Below are 21,896 nucleotides of genomic sequence, written 5' to 3'. Positions count from 1 at the left end.
CCCATCGGAATAAACTCCAAAAGGTTTTTCTGATGGAGTTCTGCTGAAACTGTATGCGTACACACAATCACACCAAAGTCCGATCGTTAAGAACGCGCTGACGTACCACACGTATGACAGGACTAGAAAAAGGAAGTTCAGTAGCCAATAGCTTCCATCTCATACTTGCATGTTTGGTCCGTCAGAACAGAATACAGACAGTTTTCCTGATAGGAATTGGTTCCGTCTAAAATATTTAAAACGTTCTATTTCTAGGTCCGTCAGAATTTTCTTAAAAAATAGTGTGATGAGGCATACACACGATCAGAATATACGATGAAAAGCTTCCGTCTGACTTTTTCTGTCGGACATTCCGCTCGTGTGTACGTGGCATTAGAGTAAATGTCAGCAATACATAGATTAAAATTCAACCAGTTCGGCAGGGATCAGCCGAATTTCGATTCATGTATAGACAGGTTGGTAGTACACAATTTGATCTATCAGTCCCTCTATCAGCACCACTGGCTATAGCTGGCGGTGCTAATCAGTGTATTTTGAAAGCAGGGGAAGTCTTCCTGTGATCAGAATACAATAGCTCAGCGGGGAGGATTCCCCAATCCACATTGAATGTGTAGATAGGGAATCAAGTAATTTTCTTTCAATCAACTCACTGGCTGAACAAAAAAAAATACTCTTGTATGGCCTGCCTAAGATTTAGGGCTTTTTTTCACAGGAGTCGTGTCTTCGCTTTTCACAGGGCAGCAAGGGTCAACTGGCAGGTGTTCAGGAGGCGATACTGCTGCCTCCTAAATGCCTGCTTTTTCGACAGCCAAATGGGCTTTTCAATGGGAATACAACAAGCCTAGCTTTAGAATAGGTCAGGTTTTTCTGCCCCCCTACAACCACAAGGGTTTAACTAGTCCTTAGAAACTACATTCACATCTGTGTCTCTGCTTCTTTGTGCTATAACTGTAAAGCAGAACTCTAGACAGATATGAGTGGCTGAATTTGATCTGGAATTTTGCAGGCCATGTACAGCAGGGTTAGAGCATGAAAGGAAGAAGCAGCACAAGAAGCAAATCAGCTCATGTGCTGACAAGAAGCATAGTGATACAATGAGGGAACGGCGTGTCATACAGATGAGTTAATCACTGTGCTCTGGAAGACAATATAAGACAATTAGAGGAATTGATGAGAGGGTAATTTGCTCACTACTCTGACAAACCCACCCATTTAATGAGGTACCCTATAAGTCCTATCATAGGATTATGTACTTATTTCTCATGAATATAACTTGATCTTGTCATGTTTGTCTGTATCTCGATTGCATAAGCCTTTGATGAAAGGACAAGTTGCTCTCAGAATTAAATTCCCCCAATAAGTTTTAAATACCTCCCAGACTTGTGATCAGTCGCAATGTCACTTTAGCTTTTCAGGAATCTCAATATCTTGTCACAAAGAATAAAGCAGAAACCAAGTCCCAACAGGCTATAATGACAGCACTGTGAACATGATCATCGACTATCTGGCCTTTGATGTTCTGATGTGCTTCAGCCCTAGCTGCAACTCCTAATCTTAAAACACTAGCAAAAAGCAACTTCTGAATTTGCATTTGACTCACTTGCCAGTTTTACCTGGGCTTGTATGTCCTGATTACCACACATGGGCTTTCAAGAAAATACAATAAGGCAGTAGGGGAGCTTTGTGAGGGAATAAAAATATAGTATGAAATGCAATTATTTCTCATTCTGCTTCAGTCCTCTGTGGAATGAAGTTCAAGATTTTTGCCCAGCAGCTAGGTGAATGGTTTTTTATTACGGTTTTGCAGTAACCCAAATCTCTGATGTTTTACAACGTAGATCACGTCTTGATTACGCTAATAAGCTGCTAGTCACTGGATGGCCACAGATAAACAGAGTAAGGCTAGTATAGTCGTACTGAATGTACATAGCACTTCATATTTCTTCTGATGACTAATGTTTCTTTACCGCACACTCTAGTTCCATAACACCAAAAAAGGCTTATTGATTTGACAGTATTTCAATAAGAGATTTATGCACACATTAAAACAACCACTGTTAGGAGCTAATTGTATGTGCTGAATGTATTACTCAGATGTGAGGGAACACGATTTCCCATAGAGTAACATAATATGGAAGAAAATATTTGAGATGTATTTTTCTTCAATAAAGATTAAAGTAAAAGAGCAATGGGACTCCAGACTTAAATTGCAGACTGTGCAAAAAAAAAAAATCTCTCCCTGGAATGGGATGTAAAATCCTATAAATAAAATTGACTTATGGTTGCTTATTCGCTATGTTTACGAAGACAGCATTTTCATGCAGAGTTACAATCAATATGGATAGAATCTACTTTGAAAAATACCAGGACATCAAAATCTTCATTATGACATATTTTCAAGACAGCATTTTTTAGTTCTGATTTGAGCCAACTTATTTGGTAATATTAAACGTGAGCTCTAGAGTCTTGCACAGCAGAAACTCGGGACTTGCCAATAAGCATAAAAAAAGGAAATAGCAGCCAGTGAGGGATATTTGCATGAAACAAACAGGAATGTAATTGCACTTAGACTGTTTCTAAACATTCACTTCTTAAAGTAGAACTCCAGAAGTTTTTTTTTTCTTTCTGATGAATAAATAGAAACCTGATATATTATTATTATTATTATTATACAGGATTTATATAGCGCCGACAGTTTACGCAGCGCTTTACAACATTGGGGTAGACAGTATATACGTTCTAACATTCCACATACCATCCTGGAAGAAACATCAATTTATGTTGAATCATTTTTTTATTAGGAGTTTAAAAAAAACATGGTAATTCAAAAAGAAAAAAAAAAACATACATGTATCCTGTAGCAGCAATAAAGCTAAACACCAATATACCTGGAGCGAGATACTAAAGCCTTGTACACACGATCGGAGAATCCGTCAGGATTGTGTCGTATCGGACCGTGTTGTCGGATAATCCGACTGTGTGTGGTATGCATCGGACTGATTCCGTCGGAATCTCCGTTGGACCCAAATTTCCAACTTGTTGGAAATATTTCCCGACCAACTGGTTCGATCGGACATACTCCGATCATGTGTAGAGAATTTTGATCAGACCAAGTGCTCAGATCAAATTCATGCATCAAAGGTATTGGCTACTAGCCTGAATGTAGTCCCATCGTAACGAAATTACGTCATCACGTTCTGAAAGATCGGATTTTTCGACAACTTAGTCCGAACGTGTATATGCAACAGTTTCAGACAAGATCCGACGGACAAAATCCGTCGGAGAAAATCCGACGGATTTAGTTGGCAGAATGTCCGACTGCGTGTACAGGGGCTTAGAGTACAGCATGGAGTAGGGGTGGTCATTGCTTAGAAGGCATATAGAAAAATCAATTAAGCTGAAGTTCCACTCTGACTTTTTCTCCCTATGCATAAGCCCTATTTACCACCATTTGTGGTACTTACAGTACACCATGTGGAGCATGCATAAACATCTTCAAGAAAAATAGAACAAAATATATGCTCTTGTACACATGGTCGGAGATTCCGACGGAATGTGTCCTATCGGACCGTTTTGTCGGATAATCCGACTGTGTGTGGTCTCCATCAGACTGTTTCCGTCGGAGTATCCGACGGACCAAGTTTTCCAACTTGTCCGTAAAATTTTCCGACAAAATGCTCCGATCATGTGTAGCCTACTCCGACGGACAAAGTGCCACGCATGCTCAGATCAAATTCCTAGACCAAAGCTATTGGCTACTAGCTTGAACGTAGTCCCGTCGTAACGAAATAACGTCATCACGTTATGTACAATCGGATTTTCCGACAACTTTGTCCGACCGTGTGTATGCAACAGTTTCGGACAAAATCCGTCTAACAAAATCCGTCGGACAAAATCCAACGGATTTGGTTGTCAGAATGTCCGACCGTGTGTACAAGGGCTTAGAACCTAAAGAATGTTAAAGCAGTTTCTTCTAGTGTTGGAGTCTGAGTGCTGCATGCTGAAGATAATGAATTAGTGACTTATTTATATTTTTAAATGTAAGTTATATTTAAGTAAAACTGTGGAATGTAGAGCAGCAGGAGCAGTTTTGTGCCATAGTGTGCAAGTATACACACAATACTTTCACATTATGGCAGACGTCTATCTCAGTTTGCCTTCATTTTGCACTAATTATGTGTTGCCAATGTTGTCATTATTAGTTTATTTTGCATCCAACATCTTTTCTCTCTAGCCATTGGGTGCTCAGTCAATCTGAGAGTGTGCACTTGAGTTACAATATCTTGACACTCAGCTCCCTCCTCTGCATCTTACTGATGTGATGCACTGAGCATGTGCTGCAGGCAGTGTACACAGACTACAAAAAACATCATACAGAAAGGGGAGAGGAGTTTTCGGCAGAGGAGCTATACAAAGTCTATTCTACCTTGCAAATTTTCCACTTTAAATATGCATTGGGCTTAGAAATGTAGGGCTTGTTGAGGTTAGAGGGACAAGATTTTATGAAAACTGTTAAATGTTATACTACCATTAAGTACAGGAACTTTGAATCAGAATGGAACATAATTAGGGTGTAGTAGCAGATACTTGGAGGCTGCTACACCTAACTGCCCACTATATTTATATCTGACAGCAGGTTCTTATTTTAATTACAGATTTTCTTTGTGTGTAGTGATGGTTTGGCTCTTTAGATTAAGTGTTGAATGTTCAATTAGGATTGTTAGGGTAATGCTTTAGTGTAGAAAATATTTTTAATTGAACTATTAGGATCTCCAAACCCAAGAACTACCTTCTCCAAGACTGAACTAATGTTTTACCTAAGGCTGGGTTCACACTGCTGCGGGGGGAGATCCGGATGTGATTCGCACAGCAAATCACATCCGATCTCCGTAGCACTGCGAGTTCAGCCATACAGATAGTATGGCTGAACTCGCAGCTGTCCCGCAGCAAACTCGCACAGGACCCTTTTTTGGGTCCGCAACGGAATCGGATCGCATGGGGGTTCACACCATGCGATCCGATTCCTGTGCGAGTCGGCAGATCGCACTGCGATATGCCGACGGATCTGGGGGTGTCATTAACATAACATTGACACCCCCAGCCGTCCGCATAGGGCAGTGTGAACTGCCGGCGGGAGGTGAGCGATGCGGGAAAACGCCGCGGATTCGCGGCGTTCCCGCATCGCAATAGTGTGAACCCGGCCTATAGAAGAAGATTTCACCATTTTATATTTACAAAAACAAGCAGCTTATTTATAAAAAGGCCTTTTTTTGTGGAAAGTATCATTTCCAGCAGTTTTTTTCTCTTTATAAAAGCTTCTGTAAACTATTTCTACACACATTATTTGCCATAATTCCACAAATCTAGTGTTATCCACTCTATAGAAGAATTTATTTTCTTTCCCAAATATTTTCAGATAAATTATGTTGGCTTAATGTGGGTTTAATCTGCTATTTTAAATGGGGGAATTGGAGCAGGATTAATTTTACCAGTTTTTCACTGATTTGTTTAGTAATCTTTCAGGTTTTTACCTCTTTTGTTTTTTTTCTTTACACTTTACTATTGCAACTCTTATGCCGCGTACAGGCGATCAGACATTCCGACAACAAAATCCTGGATTTATTTTCGACAGATGTTGGCTCAAACTTGTCTTGCATACACACGTTCGTACAAATGTTGTCGGAAATGCCGAATGTCAAGAACGCGGTCACGTACAACACGTACGACGAGCCGAGAAAAATGAAGTTCAATAGCCAGTGCGGCTCTTCTGCTTGATTCCGAGCATGCGTGGAATTTTGTGAATCGGAATTGTGTACACATGATCGGAATTTACAACAACGGATATTGTCGGAAAATTTGAGAACCAGCTCTCAAATTTTGTTTGTCGGAAATTCCGACAAAAAATGTCCAATGGAGCCTATACATGGTCAGAATTTCTGACAACAAGCTAACATCGAACATTTGTTGTCGGAAATTCCGACCGTGTGTACGCGGCATTAGCGTTCCTTTGCACTATAATGTTGCAACTTTCAAAATTCCTCAAGATGGAGAAAAACTGAGCAACATTTTACTGCATAATGAGAGAAGCTGTGTTAAAAGCATTTTGTGTTGGGAAATTAAGAAATACCAACTTTAGCAATTGCTACTGCAGCAAGAATCCACGTTTGGAGATTTTCAATTTTAAGATTTTAAAATTTTAGATTTCCATTTATTTTCTGTAGAAAGTGATAGTTGTCATTGGGCAACAAAAACAAAAAAAAAAATACCTCCTAAATGGTCACACACACGTAGATTTCAACCATTCCCCAATCCATGAAACTGTGAAGTCAGATTGCCACATAATTGTCTCCTAGAACTGTTGCGACATGCATTAATGCAGCTCACCTTACCATAACTTCACTGGTATGTTGGTTTTGCAAACTAGCTATATAAATCTTATGTATTATTAATAATATAATAATAACACATTTCACATTCAGATAATAAAACTTCAAAGAATCACAATAGGAATATTTTATAATGTAAGGCCGCGTACACACGGGCGGACTGTTCGCCCAACTTTGTCCGCTGAACAGTGTTTGGGCGGACAGTCCGCTCGTGTGTGGGCTTTCAGCGGACAGTTTCAGCGGACAGTTGGACGGACAAGGTTTTTCGGAATTTCCGAAAAACTGTCCGCTGAAACCTTGTTTCAGCGAACAGCCCGCTCGTGTGTAGGCTTGTTCGTCAAACAAAGTTGCGCGCATGCTCAGAAAGGATTTTCACGCCGAAAGCTATAATGCAGTGTATAGGACGTCGTATTTTTCGTCCCGTCGTACGTGCTGTTCACGTCATCGCGCACGGTTTCAGCAAACTGTTCGTTCGTCGTGTGTGGGCATGTCCGTCCATGCTAATTTTGAGCGGACTGTTTGCTGAAACTGTTGGACGGACAAAGTTGGGCGAACAGTCCGCGTGTGTGTACGCGGCCTAAGAAAAGACTACTCTATGTGGTTCATGTTTAACTGAGGTAGTTCCGGAAATGAAGCTTCACATCATGTCGCAATAAATGCTGTATTCAGAATTCTGTCTGTCACAGAGTGTAGAATGGTAGACTTCACTGTCATTATTGAAGCTTATGTTTATTCCACAGGAAGTGTCCTTAAGTGACACTTTTCCAAAGCTTCAGGTAGAAGAATTTGTTGAGCTGCCCGTAAAGTTGGAATGATTAAATGTGTGTCCATAGCCGACAGCAAGGTCAAAAAGGTTAATTTATAATGCCTCTTATTATACGCTTGGTTTCCTTTGCAAAGTATCTATAAGACTTGTGCAATAAGATCTGAGATACATTAGATGGCAATGCGCAGCACAAATTAAGCCAACAGGCATCCCATTATCTAGAACATTCATTACTGTCCACCTTAACCAAGTTTTCCAACAAGTACATATTGGCATTTAGTTAATTAGCATATGTTATTCATTAAGGTGAAATTATAATTTTTTAATATATATATATATATATATATATATATATATATATATATATATATATATATGAAAATGTGCAATTACACTATGATTTAGCATCCTAAATATTAAAATAAATGTTAATCATTAAAAAAAGAACTTTATATTTGTATATCATTTATAATTACATATGTACATGGGAGCAATACATGGGAGGAGACACATATCTGCATTACATATATATGCTCTCCTTACTGCTTAGTGGTTCTGAACAATGACCCAGCTCTTCTGCTTTAGTGCAAGGTCTGTCCTGACTGCAAAGCAACATTTTTTCTATAAGAAGGTGTTTTTCCCAACAATTATAAAGTAAAAATATACAGAAAAACACTAGAGGGAGAGGGACGGATTTACAAAACTGTATATAAAATACAATCATCAAAATATCAAATAAATAACAATAAGGAAAAAATATAAAAAAATGACCTTCAGTTAAATGTTACATTGGAATGATTTAGTGTAGTAAAGAAAACATACTGTATGCTTGAATGGGAAATGTAGAGAAACTATGATTATGTTTCCTTTAATGTCAGCCATGTAATTGTGTAAATAACATACCTATTTATTATACTCTAGGCAGGTATAAATGACACAAACTAATGCAGCTTTGCATTTATCAATACATCCTAAAATGTACTTTTAAATCTGATCTATAGCTTTTAGTGATCCAGACAAACTATTTTCTTCACAAAGAGATTGAGCTGCTCTCGGCACTGTATGAACTGTATGTATCCTTAGGTAATTACGGCACGCGGTGCTGTGTTCCGGCAGTGGGATGGAAACTTCCTGTCCCTTCCCTGGAATAAAATTGAGTCAGGCTGAGCGCTGTCATTCACGTGACATCATCCACCTGCTTCTCTGCCTCAGCCAATCAGAGAAAGATTCGTTCATTGTTTTCATTTGGTCATGTTTTCATTCAGAAAATACAAAGCTGCCTATGAATTGGTGAGCAGCACTCAGCAGCCTGACTTGATTTTATTCTGAGTGTGGGGCAGCAAGTTCCCAACCCACTGCCTGAACACAGCGCTTTATACTCTATGTGGCTGAGGCTACATACAATTTTTACAGCTCTGAGAGACTCTGCATTTCTTAGTGAAGCAAATTGTTTGTTTGGACCAGCTTGAACCAAACAAACCATTTGAATGTCACTAAAAGCTGAAGTTCAGCTTTAAATACAATTAGTGTAAGTACCTAAATATGATTTGGTACCAGCCTTGTGCATCGCCTGTATAGTTCAGAGAGGGTGTGGAAGAAGCAAAATGAATTGTTCACATTTGTTTCAGTGTCAGGATCATGATTGGCAGAAAGATGAGCTTATTACTCTTAGTACACATGGGCCAAATGTCAGGCGTCATTGGTCGGTTCAATAGAAAAATGTATGAAATTAAGCCCATGTGTATGGCAGCCGGGCGCGCATGCTGAAAAAACAGCGGCCGACCGGTTCCTGATCAGCGCTCTCAGCCACTGAGATTGCTGACCGAAGTGTGGGGGCCTTCCCTCTGTTAAAACACAATAGCTCAGCTGGGGAAATCACTGTACTAATGGCTCAGACCAAAGCCATCTGGGTTGAACGAAAATAAACTAATGGTGTGTACTAGGCTTTAGTGTGCTGCTTCTGACTATCGTGGTTTGGGGTGGGATTAGACCTGCAAGTGGAAATGAAACTGCAGCTGAGAAAGGTCAGGTCCCCTCCCCTTATAGACAGGCCTGTCCTGTGGGCAGAACTGTGTAAATCTTGGGAGTGGGTGAACAGAGACTGGTGTTCAGTTTTTTAAATATTTTTTTTGTATTTTAGTTATAGGTATTTATATAGCCCTGACAATTTACACAACACTTTACATATTGTACATTAATCCAATCTCTGCCTTCAAAGAATTTACAATCTGAGGCCTCTATCCCAGATGCATACACTAATAGGGCCAATTTAGACGGGAAGCAATTAACATACCAACATGTCTTTTGAGGTGTGGGAACAAACTGGAGTACCTGAAGGAAACATATACAAGCACAGGGAGAACATGCAAACACCATGCAAGTCGTGTCCTGGTTAGAACTCAAACTGTGGACCCCATGGCTGCAAAGTGCAATTGATAACCACTAAGCCACTAAAGTAAAAATAAAAAATAACATTTGTCCTGATGATTCCCTTCGCAACATCATTCTTTCTGCAGTGCTGATAGTCAACAGTATGAATATGATTTTGTCGTGTATGGAGCAGAGGGAAGACCTCTCCTCTGTACTGCTTCTCCTTCACTATCCAGTTACAAGGTTGTTTACAAATTTGTATTACTAAACAAAGGTGAAAGAACCTAGGTCGCCAACTTGGTTATGTTATCTGTCTAGAATTCAAGATTGGCTGACTATTGACTATTTCAAATAGTTTGGCAGCTAAAACAATACTCAATATGTAGTAAAGTTGTTTTCCTGGAATTTAGCTTTAAACCATAATGCAAAGTTTAATTCATTATTTAAACTACTCAGTTATATACAGGGATTTTTGTATCCCCTGCTATTGTTTGGAAAATATAATTTTCTACTTCCTCTGTGGGAGGATCTTCCTGCTATAGTCAAATGATCAGTACCAATGTTGTAAAAATCCAAAAACTGCAGGAAAAGCAGTGTGCCATCCACATGAGAATAATATGACATTTCTTGGGTTGTACAGAATAATGTACCAAACACCCCCACTGCTGCCATAGTTACAAGGAATAAACAACTGAGTTTTTAAAAAAAAACAAAGCAATTAAAAAAAACCCTAAATGGATGAAGGTCACTTTATGATATATACAGTATAGCATATATACATTACATAACATTATATTTGTTACACGTTTGTATTATAGAAATAATGTGAAAATACTTCTACACGTGAACTAAAATCTAGCATTAACTGTGGGTTGTAGCTTTTTATATTCTAAGTTTGCTCCTTAAAAGGTAAGTTCACCTTTACAGAAAAATCTGAAAGGTGAACGTACACAGGAACCCCCATCCCCAACCCAACCCTTCACGGTTCTGGGGCTTAGAAATCCCCAGAGCTTAATCTCCTAAACGTACCCCATCAGGGTTTCCCATTCTTATTGGTCAGCGGCATCACATGGGAGGCGCCAACCAATCAGAACCAGCATAGCCCATCCCCTCAGCGAAGAAGAAGACTGGGGATTGCCGCCCTGCAGGTCAGCGGGACCAGGGTGGGAATGAGGAGTGGTTCCTGTGTAAGCTCACCTTACAGATTTTTCTGTAAAGGTGAAAAAAAAACACTTTAAGGCTGAATTCACACTGTTGCGAATTTGAGGTGGGTTTCTCCACATCCAATTCACATGTCAGCAGACTGTGACTGGCTCTCAATGGAGTCCTGTGCATCTTCCGGTCCGCTTCAGGTCTGAATTCAGCCAAAAATTTGGATCTAAATCAGACCTGAACTGGTGAACAGGGATGCACCAGACCCCTGCTGTGAGCCGCTGGAGATGTGAACCCAGCCTTAATGTAAAGTCTATCACATACCACTATGAAAAAACGGTATTTAAAGAATATGTTACCCCAACATTTTATAGCCCTGCAATGGGCCTGTTGTGCTTTGTATTTATGTTAAAAGTATCCTGTTCTCTTTGTACTGCTTCCTTTGTATGAAACTCCTGGTGTTCCTGGCAGACCATCTACTTTACTGTGTCAAACTGACCATGTTAGGCATAGGAGCATATCCATCCCAGTATAGTGGTCAGTTTTCGGCTGTGCTGGGAGCACAGCCTGCCTATCCTCCAATGGTCAGACTTCTGCTGACCCCCCCCCCCCTCCTACAGTATTCACTGGGGAGATCACTGTGATGTTGCTTCTCTACCCCCAGCTCTCTAAGCCCCTTATGCAACTGAAAACAGAGATTATGAGTTCACTTATAAACAACAGACATTTTCATATATATAGTATATATATAGATCTATCTATCTATCTATCTATCTATCTATCTATCTATCTATCTATCTATCTATCTATCTATATATATATATATATATATATATATAAATATAGATCTAGATATATATAGATCTAGATATATATAGATCTAGATATATAGAGATAATCTGAATCAGTTGTTTTACAAGGTAAACGTGTAATTTAAATTAACACTTTCCATGGTCAGTATGTCCCATGGACACTGGTAGTAAAAAAAAAAGTCTACCTATTGAAGGAAAGTTTGCTATATTGACACATAAAACCTTTCAGCACTTAGACCCCTTTCACACTGGGGCATTTTTCAGGCGCTTTAGCGTTAAAAAAAAGCGCCTGTAAAACGCTTGAAAGAAGCCTCATCTGCAATCCCAATGTGAAAGCCCAAGTGCTTTAAGAGCCCTTTCACACTGCCAGCACCCGTAAACCAGAGTTTTCCGAGCGCTAGTGGGGCACTTTTAACCCCTGCTAGTGGCCAAATAAAGGGTTAAAAGCGCCCACAAAGCGCTGCTGCCAAAAGCGCTTTGCAGGTTCTTTTTTAAGCGTTTTACAGGTGCTTCATATTGATTTCAATGGGAACGGGCGCTTTAGGAGCGGTGTATTCACCGCTCTAAAAGCGCTGCAAAGAAGCTGCTTGCAGGACTTTTTTTGACGCCCTGCCAGCGCAGTGCCTCAGTGGGATAGCACTCAGGCTTTCACATTGGGATTGCAGTTGCGGCTTCTTTCAGGCGCTTTACAGGCGCTTTTTTTTAAGCTAAAGCGCCTGAAAAACGTCCCAGTGTGAAGGGGATCTTATAGTTAATAAAATCAGGCTGATGAGGTTATACATCTATGGTACAAAACTATGCTGAATAAAATAAAGAGTACTATATTTTGCACAGAATTGATAGCCTGATGTTTGGATTTATCTTCTAAATATGTAAATTGAGTTTTTCATAAACTCAGTAGAATGAAAGTTTTGTGATACAGAAAAAAACCTTAGCGCATCCAGATGGAAGGTTAATTCTTGGCCCCAATCCCTGTGCTGCTGCCAGCACCACCTCTTTATCTCAGTGTGCAGCTAAGTTATTTTCCATTGTGGGCACCTAAATGCAATTATAAACAATCTGCTCAATATTAGCAACATGCTCTATTTATTAAAATGAGAACATTACCTTAACAGAATTAAGAACAGAAGACAGACATTACAGAATCTTAAATGAGAAATAACGTGAGTCTTGGCCATTAGTGAAAGGCTTTTAACCAACTAGGTGATTAAAATCGTCAGCCCTGAGAAATCAAATCTTCGGAGCAGGGCTATTAAATAAAAGACTTAAAATCCTGTAAGTACATAATATTTATTTATTTTAACCACCGAGAAAACAGTAAGAGTAAATAAGAACTAGTAATCTTCTAAAAAATGTACACACTTAAGTCTTATTTCACAAACCTTTAACTTCAGTATGTGAATGTATTTTTAATTTATGCTTCATTTAACTGTATTTTTTTTAAATGATAAATATTTTTCTTTGTGAATAGAGCCAATTGTCTAATAAAACAGTACAATAATAAGTGACCTAATATGCTTTTTTTAAAGAAACTTGATTGATATTGGGTTTGGCTATACAGGCTGCAGCCTAAGGTAGCAAATATTCAGCAGGTCAGAAAGTTGTTGTTTATTCAATCATCTAGTAGTTTATCCAACCTGCTGGTAACTGTATGGTAGAAGCCTACTAAAAGTTAGCTACAGGCATACCCCACTTTTAAGTACACAATGGGGTTTATTTACTACAGCTGGAAAGTGCAAAATCAGGCTCACTTCTGCATAGAAACCAATGAGCTTCCAGGTTTTATTACCAAAGCTTAATTGAACAAGCTGGGGTTAGAAGCTCATTGGTTTCTATGCAGAAGTGAGTCTGATTTTGCACTTTCCAGCTTTAGTAAATAAACCTCATTGTGTACTTAAAATTGGGGTATGTCTGTACCATTGGGACTCTCATTATCTGTCCCAATATTTAAAAAAACTGTTTCTAGATAAAGTTTGTAATTATACTGTATGTACACAAGAAAAACTTTGTGATATAACTTTTACAACTTAATTTATGACCATAGTCTGGTGCATAAAATGTTGAGACTTCCCCTACAAAACAAATTTAAAGTGGAAGTTCATTCAAAACACCAACTATAATTAAATCTACTCCACCCCCCCCCCCCCCCTTCTAAGCCTATTCTATCTACCCTGTGAAAGGAAAGATCTGTAAACTTACCTTACTTACATTCCTTAGAGGAAGGACAGCTGACAATGGATGCCCCATAGTAATTGCATTGGCGATGTCATCGCCCAGTCTTTGTGGCTGTTGTCGGCGATTTCTCCTCTTTACCGAAGCCGGCCGCTGGAGAGATCATGTGACCGGACTGGAGCGCCCTCAGAATAAGTATACAGATCTTTCCATCACAGGGTAGATAGAAACGACTTAAAATGAGGGTAGGAGTAGATTTATATATAGTTAGTGTTTGACTGAACTTCCACTTTAAAGCATAAAAGTAAAATAAAAAAAGAAATAAAAATAACAAACATGTCTATACTTACCTGTTTTGTGCAATGGAATTGCACAGAATGGCTTCAAACCTCCTCTTCTCGGGTCCCTCGCTGGCATTCTGGCCCCTCATCTCTGTCCAGGGCCCCCATGGGAAGTGAATTTCCATGGGGGCAGTCATGCGTGCTCGCTCTCGATCCCTGCTGCTGCATCTATTGACATGTCCTCGCCCCGTGCTCCCTCGTCCCTTTGATTGACAGCACTGGGAGCCAATGGCTCCCAATGGCCCAGCAAAGCCAGCAAGACCAGAAATGAAGGGAAGGAAGAGTTGCAGATGTGCACAGCGCTGGATCGAATGAGGGCTCAGGTAAGTAAAAGGGGGGTTGGGGGGGTTGATGCCAAAACACTTGTTACCTTAATGCAAGGAATGCATTAAGGTAAAACATGTTTAGGTTTTAGAACCACTTTAATTTTTAGTGAGATCATCTTAGGCTTGACCACTTTGATGCCCCGTACACATGGTCGGATTTTCCGACGGAAAATATGCGATCGGATCATGTTGTCGGAAAATCCGATCGTGTGTAGGCTCCATCTGACTTTTTCAGTCGGAATTTCCGACACACAAAGTTTGAGAGCAGGATCTAAAATTTTCTGACAACAAAATAGTTTAAATTCCGATCATGTGCAGACAAAAGAGAATAGAATAAATTACGAGACGAAAGCTATTGGCTACTGGCCTCTTTATAGTTCCGACGTATGTGTTGTACGTCACCTCGTTCTTAACGATCTGATTTTCTGACAACTTTGTGTGACCGTGTGCATGCAAGACAAGTTTGGGCCAAAATCCGTCGGAAAAAAATCTGATGGATTTTGTTGTCGGAATGTCCGACCGTGTGTATGGAGCATTAAAGGCATGAAGATGCTGCAAATTTCCTTGTTACAACACTGAAATTTCAACAGGTGGTCATAATAATGGTTGACTCTCCCAAATAGAAATCAATATTAGAAAAGATACATTGACTCAAGCAGCAATTCTTTGTTAAAAAAAAAATGGATACATCTGTGGAAATCCTTGCAAATTATATAGATTACGTAGAGGGGATTGAAGTCACACTTTGAACATGCAGCCTTACTGTGTCTTTCTATCTTTTAGGCCTTACCAGTGTGGGCACTGTTCTCAATCCTTTTCCCAACCATCAGAATTAAGGAATCATGTCGTCACCCACTCCAGCGATCGACCTTTCAAGTGTGGATACTGTGGCAGGGCGTTTGCTGGTGCTACTACATTAAACAACCACATCCGTACTCATACAGGGGAAAAACCTTTTAAGTAAGTAGATTTGCTACTTAGACTATTGATGTCAATATATAAATACATAGTCACTGATAGGTCTATAGCTTCCCAACCTATCTAGGATGGGAACTGACAGGCTATCAGTAATATAGTTAGATTTAGTGGACACTTCACAAGGATTAAAATACATGTATTGTAGAAAATAGTTGCTTCTGATGAGCTCTAATCATTCTAATTATAGATATTTGAAAAGAACAGTCTGATTAGATATCTGCCCTAATGACGTGACAAGGCGACATCTCCATTGACTTTTAGAGACATAACTTAATCAGCAAAGAAAGGTTTTCTTTAGTGCCAAGGTGATCAGAATCTAGAATACTCTTCTAAAATCAAAGGTTATGGCCACAGATATACAGTCATTCAAATGGGATTCATTGGCAGAGTAATTGATGAAGATTTTTTCTGATAGTCATTAAGATGATCAAAAAAAAATTTTTTCTACTAAGATGATATATTGTTAGCAGGTTTACCAGGGACTTGTTTTGCCTTCTTCTGGAAAAACGTCAAAAACTCCCTATTAGAACAAGACTAGATTGAGCTTGATATAGTTTTCTGTTTTGTTTTTAGATTTGCTATGCCACTATGTTAAAATGAAATGTAAAAATGTAAATGTAAAAAAAAAACTAAGGCCGCGTACACACGCGGGGACTGTTCGCCCAACTTTGTCCGCTGAACAGTGTTTCGGCGGACAGTCCGCTCGTGTGTGGGCTTTCAGCGGACAGTTTCAGCGAACAGTCCGCTGAACAAGGTTTTTCGGAAATTCCGAAAAACTGTCCGCTGAAACTTTGTTTCAGCGAACAGTCCCCTCGTGTGTAGGCTTGTTCGTCAAACTAAGTTCCACGCATGCTCAGAAAGGATTTACACGCCGAGGTTTGCATTGCAGTGTATAGGACGTCGTTTTCTAGTCCCGTCGTACGTGCCGTTCACGTCATCGCGCACGGTTTCAGCAAACTGTTCGTACGTCGTGTGTGGCCATGTCCGTCCATGCTAATTTTGAGCGGACTGTTTGCCGAAACTGTTTGACGGACAAAGTTGGGCGAACAGTCCCCGCGTGTGTACGCGGCCTTAGATGTTATACTTACCTGCTCTGTGCAATGGAATTGCATAGAGTGGCTCCAAACCTGCTCTTCTCAGGTCCCCCCGCCTGTTTCTGGCTCCTTCTCCTGACGAGTGTGGGCTCGCTCCTGAGCCCCGCTGCCTGTGTCTATAGTGACGCTCCCTCGTCATTGGCTTTGATTGACAATGGTGAAGTGAAGTGAAGGGGGAGAGCTGCTGCAGACAGGCACAGTGCTGGATTAAATGAGGGCTCAGGTAAGTACAGGGGGATGAGGGGGGATACTACTACCTGAAAATGTTTTTACCCTACTGTTAGGAGTGCATTAGGATATTTAGGTTTTAGGTTAGGCATTTGGGTTTTAAAGCGTAAAAATGTTTATGCTTTAAAACCACTTTAAAGCAGAGTTCCACTTAAAAAAATAAAAATAAAAGTGAGCAGCTACAAATACTGCAGCTGCTGACTTTTAATAATCAGACACTTACTTGTCCCAGGGTCCAGCGATAGGGGAAAAAAAAGCCCAGCTCATCTCCCCCTCCTCTCTGCAGTGCCGGCATTGTCACCGTGGGTGCCCGTCTGTGGCAACACAGCTGGACACGCATTGTGATTGCCGAGAGGGAGGGGGGAAAGGTTATCGTGCTTCTGGAGCCGTGGTGCGCCGGGAGGAAGTGGGAGCTGGAACCCTCTAAAAAGAGGGTTTCTGCCCCCCCCCCCCCAAAAAAATGACATGCCAAATGTGGCATGTCAGGGGGTCACCTTCCCTTAAAGCGGAAGTTCCATTTTTGGGTGGAACTCCGCTTTAACTAATTATGTAAAGAATATTTTTACAATAATGGTGCTAGCATCACTATATATTCTTTATTATAGTATTTAGTGCAATTATACAAATATCTTTCTTTTAAAACATACTTCTTAAACAACTATGTTTTGCATTACATTTAAACATACTAAAATAACGTGCTAAACTGTAATGCTAGCATTACTATAGTTGCAAGACCACAATCTTGGTACTCAGTTGCCCATTTTGCAAATAGTAGATGCCTGACTGTTATGCTGATCCTCTTGCTTCAATACTTTGAATGACTTTGAAAAAAGTAGGCAGGTAAGAATTTCTAATTTTCCCAAATTGCATGCTTTTTTCAAGTTAGTGAGACAGAACATTGTAAAGAAAGAGGGTCAGAATAACAGCCATGCAACTAGCATTTTCAGAATGTAACAATGGCAGCCCCCATCTTTTCCTAATAAAAGGTTTGCTTGAAAATAGTTAATATGATTGGTAAAATGTTACCACTAGATACACATCTCAGCACACAAGACAAGATCAATCTGCCAACACAGTCCTCAAGGCAGTAGCAATCCAAGTACGGTATATAATAATCCAAATCACTTACCCCACTGGCTTATCAGTTATACGTGATACTATTCAGTGACCTTCCCTTCATGATATAAAAACAAATGGCAGTTAATTTTAGTGGTTTCCTTCCCTCATTTGCTGTGACAAGTAAGGTTATTACCATTTACAAGTTTCTTTTTACTGTATTTACAGGTAGGAGACTGTGATGAATAGCCCCCATTAGTGTTTGTTGTTGGGAGAAATGGAAAAAGCAATGCTAAAATCCTGCTAGATACATAATTGATTTCCCCTGACTGCTGTGTATATAGATTTTAGTAATTAATTGAAGAGGTTCTGAGGTCAAAATGGAAAATAGATTTATTTTAATGTTTAGGTTTTACATATCTGTTACCCGGTTGACTCAATGATTCTTTTCTGTTTTATCATTTTTCATGCACTTTGTTCAAAATATCAAATACAAATTAATACAGCAACTTTTCATATTAATCATACACATTAACAGCTGACTTGGAAGGCCTCTTATGATATTGAAATCTAAAATTATTACTGTGCTTATAAACTCATTTGTCATTGCCATCCCTGGATACATATGAAAATCTATTACTGAAATAAAGAAAACCATGGTAGGTGTCTAGTAGGACCTGTCGTTGTTAAATAGACAACCAGCAATAAAAGTTGTAGAGGTCAACCCTACTTTCAGGCTTATTAAATAAAGTGTACACTGCAACGGTTATGTGTTGATTGACTTTGCAGTAAAAGATGCATTCTTATGCCACGTACACACAATCGGAATTATGGGTGGAAAAAACTCTGATAGTTTTCCCGATGGAATTCTGATGGGATTTCGCTCAAGCTGTCTTCCATACACACGGTCACACCAAATTCCGACCGTCAAGAACACGGTGATGTACAATACGTACGATGGGACTAGAAAAAGGAAGTTCAATACCCAGTAGCCAATAGCTTCCATCTTGTAGTTGAATCTGAGCATGTGGGAGTTTTTGCATGTCAGAATTGCATACACACGATCGGAATTTCCGTCAGGAAAATTGAGAACCTGCACTCAAATTTTTGCTGGAGGGAATTCGGCCAGCTAAATTCCGATGGAGTATACACGCTGTCGCATTTTCCGATGAAAAGCTCTCTTCGGTCTTTTGCTAGCCGAAATTACGATCGTGTGTACGCAGCATTAGAAGTTGTATAGGTTAGCTCATGTTGCAATGCCCTTTTAAACAAACCTCTGGCTTGAATATAACCTCGGACTTGTAGTATCTTTTCACAAATCCAAGGAGGAAGGCTGTTCATCCCAGTAGTGGACCAGTACTGAGAGTTTGGCCAGATCAGCTGATCACAGGAGCATGTAGCTATTTGAATACTAGGGTGTGCTGGTTTTCCAGGCTCAGGTAGTGATATATAGGAAATCAGTAGGGACATGCAAGCTTGTGGAAATGTCTGCTATTCAAATGAAAAAGCGATTAAATACTTCTTCGCAGCCCAAAGGTACATTTAGACTATGGTCCAGCCGCACCTGGAGTATGCTGTCCAGTTCTAGGCACCAGTCCGCAGGAAGGATGTGCTGGAACTGGAGAGAGTCCATAGAAGGGCAGCAAATTAATAAAGGGACTGGAGGACCTTAGTTATCAGTAAAAGTTATGAGCACTGAACTTGTCCCCTCTAGAGATGATATGCTTGAGAGGGGATATGATTTCAATATACAAATACCATACTGGTGACCCCACAATAGGGATAAAACGTTTCCGCAGAAGGGAGTTTAATAAGACCCTCGACCATTCATTAAAATTTGAAGAAAAGCGGTTTAACCTTAAACTGCGTAGAGGGTTCTTTACTGTAAGAACGGTTAGGATGTGGAATTCCCTTCCACAGGCGGTGGTCTCAGCGGAGAGCATCAATAATTTAAAAAACTATTAGATAAGCACCTGAATGACCACAACATACATGGATATACAATGTAATACTGACATATAATCACACACATAGGTTGGACTTGATGGACTTGTGTGTTTTTTCAACCTCGCCTACTAAAAAACAATGTAGCAGTAATATATCAATCAAGTGCCTTGGGCAGCATGGTGACTAAGTGGGTAGCACTTCCACCTGGCAGCACTAGGGTTTCCAGTTTAAATCCCAGCCACAACACTACCTGCCTGGAGTTTGCATGTTCTCCCTGTGCCTGCATGAGATTCCTGTGAATACTCCAATTTCCTACTGCACTCCAAAGACACGTATGAATGTCAGTTAGAGACCTTAGATTGCAAGCTCCTGGAGGGCAGGGACTGATGTGAATGTGCACTACATATGTGAAGCACTGAGCAAAATGATGGCCATATAGACATACCTCTAATAATAATAGGTACATTTTAAATAGTTGAAGATCTTGGGCCAACCTCATACACCCAAAAACACTAAACCTAAGTACATTGAGAATACCTTGTTAATGCATGACCATCCTCTTATACACGCACACCATCACTGCTGAAAAGCTTGGACGGGCTAGCATTTTGGCAACCATTTTCCACCTTGTTTTGCAAAAGAGTAAACAGTGGTTCCTGTGAAGTTTTGAACCCACCAACAAAAATATAATAAATAATAATTTATTAAACAAAAATATATTACATTGCAGCTTACCATTCTTTTGATGTGATGGCTGCATGCATTTTCTCTTTTTAGGCTTGTATTTCCCTAGGTGATTCTGCCAGTAACACACATCCAGTTCTAGAATAACAATGCTCACCCTTCTGTTTTAGAACAACAAAAACAAGATTGGACCACGGAGCCCTAACCATTTCATATTCTCAATAACAAAGAAGGATGTCGTTTGGTAGTCCTTAGTGATACATGAGAACAATGTAATTGATAGCAGTCAGCACACAAGATTTCTGGGAAGTTTAGGTGTTTTTAAACTTGTCAAACAGATATAAAATAACTATTTTACTGCTATATTTAAAAGACCAAAAGGGACCAAATAAAAGAAGTTCAATATTAGGATTTACATACACTTTAGAGCAACCAAACTGAAAACATTTTTAATTTTTAATAATGTTCAGATTTTCAGTGGTTTTGTAGTGCGATATCGGTGCAGTTTGACACCATTTTGATGCATTTTTTATGCAATTATTATGCCACTGCTTTTTTTTGTAAGGGGAAGGAGACCCATGGTCCATTAACAGATGAATAAAATAAGGACCTGCCACCCGCCGGTGTCCTAACAACCAGTGACTTATCCCAGCTGTCTGATGGAGATTCCCACTTGACAGCAGACTGTAAATGAAGAAGCTGTCATTACATTTTCACCAAATCAATAGATCCATAGCCAGAATGAGAAAAGGTGCTGTAGTCCATAAGGGGTATACAGGTTTGGGAGCTGAACTGAGCTGAAGATTAGTGCAAAATCTGGGAATTACATGTTTATATGTTATAGCTCAGTATTAATTGGATGAAACAACGGTTGCGTGTAGCTCTGTATCCAATGAAAGAATTTTCAGCTCCATCCACCTGTGCAACTTTAAAAAAAGGTCTCCCTGATGGATTCTTTAAAATCTATTTTATAATATGGAGAAAGAGACTCCCCCTGCTGCTGGGACTAATGGGAGTCTGTAAGGAAGAACCCCATAAGTAACTAGCATTCTAGTTTTGAATGAACTTGTTTTGTTTTTTTAAGGCATTTGCCCTACCTGAAGCATACACTATATTACCAAAGTATTGGGACGCCTGCCTTTACACACACAGGAACTTTAATGGCATCCCAGTCTTAGTTCATAGGGTTCAATATTGAGTTGGCCCACCTTTTGCAGCTACAACAGCTTCAACTCTTCTGAAAAGGCTGTCCACAAGGTTTAGGAGTGTGTCTATGAGAATGTTTGACCATTCTTCCAGAAACACATTTGTGAGGTCAGGCACCGATATTGGATGAGAAGGCCTGGCTCACAGTCTCCATTCTAATTCATCCCAAAGGTGTTCTATTGCGCTGAGGTCAGGAACTTATCTGTGTCTTTATGGACCTTGCTTTGTGCACTGGTCCAAATCATTTGGGGGAGGGGGGATTATGGACTGGGTTGTTTTTTTCAGGGGTTGGGTTTGGCCCCTTAGTTCCAGTAAAGGGAACTAGTAAGGTGTCAGCATACCAAGACATTTTGGACAATTTCATGCTCCCAACTTTGT

At 39.8% G+C, this 21,896-nt stretch overlaps 1 protein-coding gene across 1 annotated transcript in view; it reads left to right on the top strand.

The window, feature by feature from the left end:
- PRDM6 (PR/SET domain 6) overlaps nt 1-21,896 on the top strand; it is a 180,823-nt gene that overhangs the window by 145,382 nt on the left and 13,545 nt on the right. The window contains exon 7 of the mRNA XM_077462187.1: nt 15,109-15,285. Coding sequence (XP_077318313.1) covers nt 15,109-15,285 — 177 coding nt within the window. The remainder of the gene's footprint in view (nt 1-15,108; nt 15,286-21,896) is intronic.

The sequence above is a fragment of the Lithobates pipiens genome, unplaced genomic scaffold (assembly GCF_037356315.1).
Source record: "Lithobates pipiens isolate NorthernLeopardFrog02 unplaced genomic scaffold, aLitPip1_a1.2 Scaffold_3, whole genome shotgun sequence".
NCBI lineage: Eukaryota > Metazoa > Chordata > Amphibia > Anura > Ranidae > Lithobates > Lithobates pipiens.
This window is presented reverse-complemented; position numbering and strand designations above follow the sequence as displayed.